General features: G+C 39.8%; 1 protein-coding gene across 1 annotated transcript in view; it reads right to left on the bottom strand.

The window, feature by feature from the left end:
- The window catches only part of UACA (uveal autoantigen with coiled-coil domains and ankyrin repeats), a 20,905-nt gene extending 11,061 nt beyond the window's left edge, over positions 1–9,844 (bottom strand). Inside the window, 9 exon segments of the mRNA XM_010290108.1 lie at positions 350–387; positions 836–1,017; positions 1,964–2,070; positions 2,177–2,247; positions 2,765–2,822; positions 3,755–3,819; positions 4,982–5,070; positions 5,548–5,681; positions 9,806–9,844. Coding sequence (XP_010288410.1) covers positions 350–387; positions 836–1,017; positions 1,964–2,070; positions 2,177–2,247; positions 2,765–2,822; positions 3,755–3,819; positions 4,982–5,070; positions 5,548–5,681; positions 9,806–9,844 — 783 coding nt within the window.
- Between the last annotated feature and the right edge of the window lie 291 nt (positions 9,845–10,135).

Below are 10,135 nucleotides of genomic sequence, written 5' to 3'. Positions count from 1 at the left end.
TTCCTGCTGTGTTCTGCAGACATCCATTTCTGGGGACAGCAGGCTGCTCTCAGCCTCCATTTCAGCTTCCACTGGGGGCAATACTACCAACATTCCCATTCTGAGTGGCCTCCGACTGTGAAGCAATCTGTCATGGTCTCATCCAGACAGTAAATGGGATGCTCTTCAAAACTCTAATCCTGAATATGCACATCAAATATTTTTCAAATAAAAAGAGGCCCCATCTGATTACAGAGAGAATCTTCTCAGCTACATATTAAATTAAGAATTAAAAAAATACTGAACTAGTTTTGCATCATAGCACAATCTTAATCATCCTCTCAACAATACCAGCGACATACTGCCTTACCTTTTGTTCAGGCTGCCCCTTCTTCATGCTATCTCTTGCTAAAAAGGCACCACAAAAATAGGAAGTTAAAAAATGCATTTCAGACTCATGCAACACGTTCAGCTAATTCTATCAAGTTTCGATCTTGGGAGGACATTTCAAGAAATAGATTCACCACCACCCCAGTTAATCAGATATGGCAGCATTCACAAGTACGAAGTCTTTCTATAAATAAGGCTAAATAACTCCTATGATTAATACTGTGATGCCAGGTTCGGCAATGTTAATATCTCAAAGCACCAGAGTCTGCATTAACCTTAAAAGCTTTAGTAAAAACAAACAAAACCCAAAAACCTTCTTTCCCCTCCCAAACAGGCAGTTCACCACCTTTCTGTTCAAAAGGTTACAGCTGCCCTCCAAAAAACAGTTCCTGAAGACATAGCAGTGGGAAGATACACAATTCAAATGAAAGAGTAACAGCAACTGTTATAGCTATGTTCTTCATACCTTTGCTGGAGTCCTCAACAGCAGCTTTTATTAAAGCCAAAATATCAATATTGTCACCAATTCTGGCATAGTAAGCACAGTCATGACCAAGGCCATCAGTCAAACTAACATCCGCACCATTTTTGAGCAAAACTTCTACTGCATCCTTGCAGCCGTATTCACAGCCTAACATTAAGGCAGTCCTGAGGATGGGGAGAAAGATGGCATTCAGACACTCAGGGGTCTCACGCTTCAATGGAGCAATCACTTACAGAAATAATCCCTCATACACTTACGTCTAAACATGGAAACTTGAGTCAAGGAATCTTTCCTCTATCTAGACAGGAAACTAAGCTTTAAAAAGTCATTTAGTCAATGTTTAAATATTTGTTAAAAAGCGAACAAACACTGTAACAGTATTTTTATGAAACCCAGCATAAGCCTACCGCCTTTGAGAGAGCCAACCAGTGTTTTGAAAACTTTAGCTCTTCACTTCTTTTCTATTTAGATAGAAGTCTCAATAGACACAACAAACACAAGACCAGAAGTTTAGACAAAGTTCGGTGAGGGGCAAGTGCTTGGGAGCCCTGGCAATGCCTTACAAACATTTTCCAGCCTCAGAACATGCAACTACCCAAGCTTCGTCCCACAGCAGCCTCATGTCCTTTGGCCACCACGCAGTCATGCTCCAAGAAATAACTGGAAGAAGCAGCAGCTACAAATGGAAAATTTCTCCCCTGACCTTCTTCCATGAATATAGAAACAAACATTTCAAGGCCTTTAGGTCCCTTTGGAGCTCCCATGGGACTCAAGTACTTCTTGACAGAGTACCACTTTTGTCATGATCCATTTTGCATATTGACTCCAAAGGGTGCAAGATGCAGCTTTAGACAAACAAACCCTTAAAACAACCACCTGCAGTTTCTCTGCTGTCAGTAACAAGCCTATATGTATTTTATATGCAAGAACAAGGAATAAAAAAAAGCCATGCTTATCTGCATTATTGAATTGGCACACCTACTTCTGAACTAAATCCCAGGTTCTCTTCTACTGAATTTAGCATATTTGTTCTGTATCCTGAAAGCCAAGGGACAGCTTTCTACCCTTTAAATGTCAGCAGGCATTCTGACAACGCTCTGCATGCCTTACCTGTTTTGTTTGTCCCTGGCATTAACATCCGCTCCTCTGTCTATCAGAAGTTGACAAACTGTGGGACGACACATCTGAGTGGCCAGCACTAGTGGTGTCCTCCCATCCTGAAAAGAGGAAGGGGAAATAAATAAGGAAAGGGCGAGAAAGCAGAGAAAGCACAAGAACTCCAATAGGGTTTTGTACAGGAGAGAGCTATAAGCAGCAACTTACTCCGTCTTTTGAGTTCACCGAGGCCCCATGATCACACAGTAGTTGTATGCTAGAGGAACAGTCTGACATAGCTTTCAAGAAAAAAAAAAGAAAGAGCAAGTTCCACTGCTGAAAACAGCCCCCATGAAACCTCAAACACTTCCTTGGCTGTTTTTGTTTCACAAAAATTCATGCAACTAGGTTAAAGCATGGCAAGGCTCTATGACTTAGTTCTCACACAACCACCTCAAAAGCACATGAAAGAAATCAAAAACTACTGTTCAAGACACCACAAAGCATAATGAGGACTCAGGCAATCCAAAGTAAAGGTATCTGAACCTACGAACATCATTTAGAGCAACACTGCTTGTTATACCTGCTTAAGATTTTATTAGACAATTGATAAGCATCAGAAGAGACTTTCAGACCTAGAACCTCTGCTAAGTCTTAACAAGTTTGTTATTGATGACAAATGTCAGGACAACATAAAACATTTTCTCTTACTGCAGTCACCAAAATTAAAAGAGAAGCATTTGGCCCATCTGAAAATTAATCCATTAATTAAATGTAGATTTCATACTACAGTTACTAGAAAAGCAAAACCTTTACCTGCATCATGAAGAGCAGTTCTTCCTTGAAGATCCACGTTCTCCGTTGGACAGTTGTACTGTTAAAATAAGTAACCCTGGTTATCAATTAGGATTCAGATTGTACTTACAAAACATGAAATTTTTTGAGGTTTGAATTAAAACAATAAGAAGTGATTTAAGAAAAGTTTGTAGTTTACAAATATACTGACATACATGAAAAGAAAAAAGCTATGGGTACGTGCACTTCAGTATTCTAAACATTGGTCAAAATTTGTAGAAGTAAATTAAGACCATGCGAAGAACATGCGCAGTTCATCACAGGCTTTTCACATACACTTTCAAATGTTCATTTACTACAGCTAAGATTCTCCACCACTTGTCATTACTCCTTCACTACTAGTATCACTGCTAGTTCTGGCATGCCACAGATGATGGTACCATTTATATCTGCATGCAGACACATATGTCAAGCAAGCAGAAGATGAAGAGAACCCATTAGAAGTTAAAAAAAATTCAAATGAGCAGAAACCGACCCCAGGAATAAATGGAGAAAAAAGTATCACACAAACCCAAGACAACCACCCAATATTGTTTCATTAATGAAAGATTACTGGATATATGTGCCCATCTTTTGAAGAACATACTACATTTGAGCAGACCTTTCAGTGTTACTGTTCCTAAATGTAGATGTATTCAGAAAAAGAGCACTACTCTTTAAAGGGCACTCAACTCCAGTTTCTTTAAGAGGTAGAAGCTACAACTTGATTTGATTGCCTATGTGAAGAGAGGAAAAGATGTTTATTTTCTTTATTTTAGCACTCTCAGCCACAACCTGTTGTTACATATGAAAAGGTCTTTTCCCCATGACAGTTTCTTTTAAAAATAAGAATGTAATTTTTAAAAAAAAAAGAGAGGTAAGTGGCATTCCCAATTACAAGTCAGTATATTTAAGAGCATCTTTTTTCTTCAAAGAAGAAAAACATAACAGACAAGTTGTATTTTTCAGTACCTGCAACAGCTTCTGCAAACATAAAGCATGTCCATATTTTGCAGCTAGGTGCAATGCGTTTCTACCTAAAAATAAAAATCAACATCAATTCAAAAGAGATCCTGAACATCCATTTAGAAATATCACACAAACTCAACACACCTATGCTTTTTCTCAGTCTAGTACTAGTCACATAACGCTAATTTACAAGAAATTAATTTATACTTCACTAAAACATTAGCACAGTTTATTTCATCTCAAAAACCTGTTTTATAATTCCACATGCTTCATTACTGCTCGTGTGTTAGATGTACGCAACATCAAGATACACTTGTGTCATTAGACTGCTAGACTGATTTCACAAGAGACAGCTTAGATCAACATCCACATCATTTTAGATACAATGGTTGCTTTTTCCCCCTTATTTCTGCTAGTACTGTAACTAAGTCATCACATATATACTTCAATACTTGCTAAAAAAAAAAATCTTTCCTTGTTTTAGACAAACTGCAACCGAGGATTCAAGTTCATGAAGAGCGAAATTAATCTCAAAATACTACAAATGACTCAACATAAGCATTTAAAAAAAAATCTGTCATAAAAGGAAGCTAGATTATTTCTGCAATGAAGTTGAAAACACAGCAATATTTGTTAAGCATGTTTAAATTAGGAGGTAAGCAATCTGAGGCAAAATTAGCACCTATTTTTAATTGCCCCTTTCATAACACTTTCACATAAACTCTGGTCTCATAGTTACAAATCAAGAAGGTAGCACAGAGACACTCTGAAGTTTTGAGGGCTCAGTATGGGTGCATGAACACCTACTATATCATTTAATTCTAATCCTTGTCGTATACAATACTTACAAGTCTCCATGAAATACACTGAAATATTAAGTGAACGCTAATTCATTTAAAACCATTCTTATACTGTTACTCTCAACCAGAAGTACCGATCTCCCCACTGAGGCTGGAGCAGACTACATATACAGTTACAGCAGCACAAAGACAAAGTTCACAAGTTCTGCTGCATGTCAGGGACACACTCATGAACTTACATTACCAGACATGACCACTTTCTCTAAGTTCAGCAACAAGTCACACAGATAAGTTATTTTTGCCAACCACAGGGAAAATCCATGGAAAGGAAGAACATGGATTAAGCTGAACCATAGCTTAATCCCATTCCAAAATAAAAACCAAGCTGAGAACTTTTCCAAGTTGCTCTTGGAGAGTTGAGGAAGCCTACCTGCAGCATCAGTGGCTGTGATATCAACTCCGTGAATAAGGATGGTGTTCAAGCAATCCAGGTTTCCCTTTGACGCCACAACATGGAATCTAAAAATAGATAATACCTTGCTTAAGCACAGCTGTTATCTACACAAAACTAGTAATATTAATCAGGAAAGTCAAAGCAAACAGCTGCTGTATACTGAAAGCAGTATACAGTACAAGTTCAGCTTTGGACAGCATCCAAAGCCAGTTAAGAGTTTTGCAGATTTTACTTTAAAAGGAACAAGATGACTTTTTGGAGAAGTAATCATTCTTTACCTTGAATTAGTGAGCCAGGTAAAAAACAATATGCTTTCCACTTCTCTTTAACATTCAAATCTGGCAAGAGCAAGTATTTAAATACTGATCCTCACTTTGAAGTAAAGATTGTTTATGAGAATTTCACATTCTGGCTATCTGGTACTCCAGTAACATGATGTATCACATAGATTTATATATTAAGGAGTTTTTAGAACAGATTTAGGATTGAGTAAGTTTCAGTAGCTTCTCAACACCATTACTATAGTATTGGAAGTTACTTACGCAGATCTACCTTCCACATCCAGTTTAGTGGGACTGACTCCTTTTTTGGCAAGGATTGATGAAACCTTTTCCACATCACCCCTTTCAGCTGCTTTCATTAACCTGTCATCATACTTGTTCCAGTCTGTGTTCAGCTGCATAAGAGAATTAGAAAAGCAAGTGAGCTTATGGTACACCACCGATCTACTAAAGGAACTTCAACTGGGGGGATACAACAAAAACCACCTTGGTTTACAGGTAAAGTTGTACCTGTTAAGATGTTTAGAGTTATTTAGGTATAATATCACTGTAGCATTTCAACGGGGCTGTTAGCTCTGAATGTACAGTGCTCTGAGACAGCCTGGTTAAGTCAGTTTGGTCCTAAAGGTGACCTTTAGGATCAAACCTCTTCGGTTTTCCTCATCATTCTTTGTTCTGTGTAATAGGACTAAAACTAAAGCCACACACAGTAGTTCCATATCCTCATTTTCAAATAAAGTTTTCAGTTTCTCTTATTAGGCTGTCTTTAGACATCTCCTTCTGGCCCCTCCCTCTGCCACATGAGGCTGCCAAGACAGCAATCTTTTCCCTGCATCTTTGCTTTCTCTTCTCTCACCACAGATACTTCGATCCTGACCAAAACTTGTAAGTGTCTCTTCCCCTCCCCACCAGTGGTTGACTAACAAACATGAAAAACTGCCACACAGGGCTGTGATGAACTAAGGGCTTCACACAAAGGAAGGGCTAGTATGTGTACTTGTACACATACCTGCTTTATACAAGAGCAACTTGTTAATACCTCTAAAAACATTGCAGTGTGTCTAGAAGGGACTTCAGAAGTCATGCAGACGAGGAACGCCACGCGAGATCAACTAGAGCTCTTGCACCGTTGTCCTGGTACTCATCTAACTCTCAAAAGCTCCACTGAAAGAAGGGGTAGAGTGTCCAAGGAGCCCTGCAGTTCAGTCTTTCATTAATCGTATCAGAGAACATTTTACCTAATGCCTAGTTACCGCATTTTAATCTCTCCACTATGCACATCAAGAACTCCCCTGCTCCTTTTCTCTGCAGCACCTATATATCTGAAAAGCTGTCTCTTCTTAGTCTCGTGCCCTTTAGGGAAGGCACATCAACTGTTCTCGCATTGGAAAGTCAATTAACTCTATTAATTATGTGAAAACTGGAGGTTTTCTTGTTCATCTTTACTGTCAATCATTTAACTTGTAATAGACTAAACAAAACAATCAAGTGTTTCATTTCTATATATATTAAATATTTGTCCAGGTCTCAAAACTTAAAAATTAACAAACAAGAAGCAACACAAAGGAACCAGTAAGTGAGGAATTGCAAGTAAGAGACCCTAAAAGAGCACTGCTAACAGCTTCCAATCTAAGTAATCATCTCCAATATAAACTTTTCAGTATTCATAAAAAATTGTTTCATAAGGAAGTGGGCAGATAATACACAGCTGCTTCAATTTTCCCCTCCACTAGCCCTTATGTAGGAAAGGTACCAGAGAACTCAACAGGTGAGACTAAGCTTTGAGAGATACTTGAACAGGACATTTATGAGATGCAATCAACAGCAGACTTCAGTTTTCATCAATTCAGCAGTCAGCAACACATGAAATATGTACTAAATTTAGCCCTCTCTAAAGCAAGTTCACATTTATCAAGAACAGCTGAGCTTTCCAGCTTTACCGAAAGTTGCACTGCATAACTAAAATTCATGAAAGAACATCAGAAAAGCAAAAAGCAGAGACCCTATTTTCACCTTACCAACTCATACAAGTGGTTTTTCCTCAAACTGTTCTTTCATCCGCTCGCAGGGCTGCAGAGCTGGACTCTGCTTCCCACCCCACGCAACCACAGGCTACGGCCGAGAACAGCATCCCCCCCCGCCACCCTCCCGTGTGCCTCGGGCCAGCACGGCACGCTCACCCAGCAGCCGCCCAACAAGCTGACCCATGAGAAGACATCCAGAGAGAGACCTGCCATCGAACCGGCTCGCTGACCTGGTCCGCCGGCAGCCAGGCTACAGGGAAAGGCACAAGCGCACAGCAGGGGCCGGCAGTGGATCCGATACGAGACCGGGCCATACCCCAACACTGCACGGTCCAAAACCGAATGCTGAAACGCTGCAAGTCCACGTAGGTACACACGTGACATCAACACGGACACATATGTACTAATTCAACTCACTGAATTTGGCCATTCTTAACAATAGATCCAAACCAGCTCCACTATGTCCCGAGCCATTTTCAGATTTTAACATCAAATGGATGCGCTAAAAATACACGACAGGACAGTTTTTCCTGTGCCAGGATGTACAAAGGGCCAAAATTTAGCTAAGTGTGATATTCAAGAGATTAATATCTACTGACCTGTAGAAGAAAGAAATAAAAAGTTTGTAACTTTAAATTCCCCACAATTACCAAAGCAATGTAGAGCGCAAAGGAAGTACAAGTCAATTAAAAATAGACCACTATGCATTCAGACTCAGGCATTCATCACCCCCCACTTTTCCCTTGTTGACTCGAATTTAGAATTTCAGACCACAGGCCAAGCATCCCACCCCAAAACACAGAGCCTGTTCTCTTTGCAGCCTAAACCATCCTTTCTGAATTGCTTTACACCTTTTAGGAAATTCTGTTCTGTGACACAAGTCTCATGGCCAAGCTGGACACTGATGACTTGATATTCAAGCAGCTTTTAACAAAAGAAAAAGACCTATAAAGGAGCACTATATTAAAATCTAACTCTACACAGCAAAAGAATTTACTGGTAACAGAGAGACATAAGCAGCCTGTAGATGCATGCAGTTAGTTATCACTGTGGGTCAGAAGTTCCACATCTCACTGAATAAAGACCATTAAAACTGGTAAACCTAATAATTTCCAAAACAGAGCAGCCAAAGAGTAGCTGTTCCTTGCAGTGAGGAAGCGGCCTATCAGTCCCGTATCCTTCACGTTGCGTTCATCACAACACGCTTCTCCGCCTCCTTAAAGCGCCGAACCCACTGTGCAAAAGTCTTTGCGGTCTTCACGTGAGAGCAAGAAGAACAGTAACAGATAAAACCCAAAAGCTACGTAATCTTCATGTTAAAAAAAGTTACATTTTATCACAACAGAACTCTCGTTCCCTTACGACTGTTTTACCAGCAAAGACCAAAGTTTTTCAAGATTTACTGTAATAAAAGTCTGGAAGATCCACAACGGAGAGTGCCAATGCCAACCAGCCAGCTCCCACAGTGGTCAGAGCCCGGAGCTGCAGCCAGCGAGGTCTCACCTCGCGCCAGAGCCAGGGCTGGCTAGGTAAAGGAGGAGATACAAAGCAGAAAAAACCCACAGCCACCACCCTACATCTGTACAATGATTCCTATAAAGAAGTTGTAATCATTATCATCTTTATTCCCCATTCTCACAATAAAAACAAGGTTACTGTAATCAGAGTCCTAGCAATAGCTTATTTAGTACAATACTTGTTAAAAGCATCCTGAAGTAATACAAATAGACAACTAATGAAATTACACCTGGTAGTGTTGCCCTGCCAAAGTGCAGTACCAACTGTCAATCAATTAAAACATCCGCCAGCTTAAAAGCCAAGCCAGCCTGGTTGGCATAATGAAGACTTCTCCTTGGCGACGTTACTGTTCTCAGCAAAAGCTGTGGGCACTGCCGGGGGAGAGACAGTAGTCCTCCGCAGCTTCGCAAAGTCTCCTCAGCTGTAAGTACCTTATTATGCAAGTATTATGTTTTATTTTTAAATACCTTAGAAACTATACATACATAGCATCAAGCTCCGTGCCCTCTAAATTCTTTTGCATATAACACAATTTACATCCTTAGAGCAAAGCGATCACATCCTCCATGTTTGCAACTGGATATAGATTGCTGACTTTCATACTTGCAGCTTATACTTGCTAACACAAACTCACTCAAATCTTTAGAAAACCCTTCACCAGCCATTCTTTCCTCCTATTTTCATAAATCATCTGATTAACAACATTATTGTTTTTTAAGTTACTATCATCTTAGTATTTTTTTTCCTTTGCTTGTAACACTTAGGAAGCAGATACAATTTACTTATGATGTACTAAACCAAATATTGTCACCTGAGCATTTAGCATTTACAGAAAATTCCTCACAGGAAGAGTCATTAAAGACAGATGTAACTCACATCAATTAAGAGGAACAGTTACAAAACATTTACAAAATTCAATCTTTCACATTTTTGTATTTGTAAACTACCACCATTGACATGAAATCTAAGATACCTACTGTGTCTTTAGCTGCACAAGAAAACCAACAAGTCATCATAGAACTCGCAGCTTCTTGCTGCCAGAAGCAATCGGTTTATCTCGCATCAAGTTACAAACTGCTCGCAAAGCACCAAGCCAGAGTTCAAACAGGCTGCTTCAAGAAATGTATTCTCTCCACTGCCCTGAATTCATTTTGCTCCATCCTTCACTTAGCTTGGATCCCCAAGTATATTTTCTCCATCTTCAGGATCATCTTCAGACTTCATAACTCAAAAAAAAATGGGCTACCCCCAGCCAGAGGCTGCCCGGCCGCCTGCCCAGCCCGTCCCGACCCAGGCAGCCCCAAGAA

This window comes from Phaethon lepturus, unplaced genomic scaffold, assembly GCF_000687285.1.
Source record: "Phaethon lepturus isolate BGI_N335 unplaced genomic scaffold, ASM68728v1 scaffold33556, whole genome shotgun sequence".
Lineage (NCBI taxonomy): Eukaryota > Metazoa > Chordata > Aves > Phaethontiformes > Phaethontidae > Phaethon > Phaethon lepturus.
The sequence above is the reverse complement of the archived record's forward strand: the minus strand, read 5'-3'. Positions and strand labels throughout refer to the sequence as shown.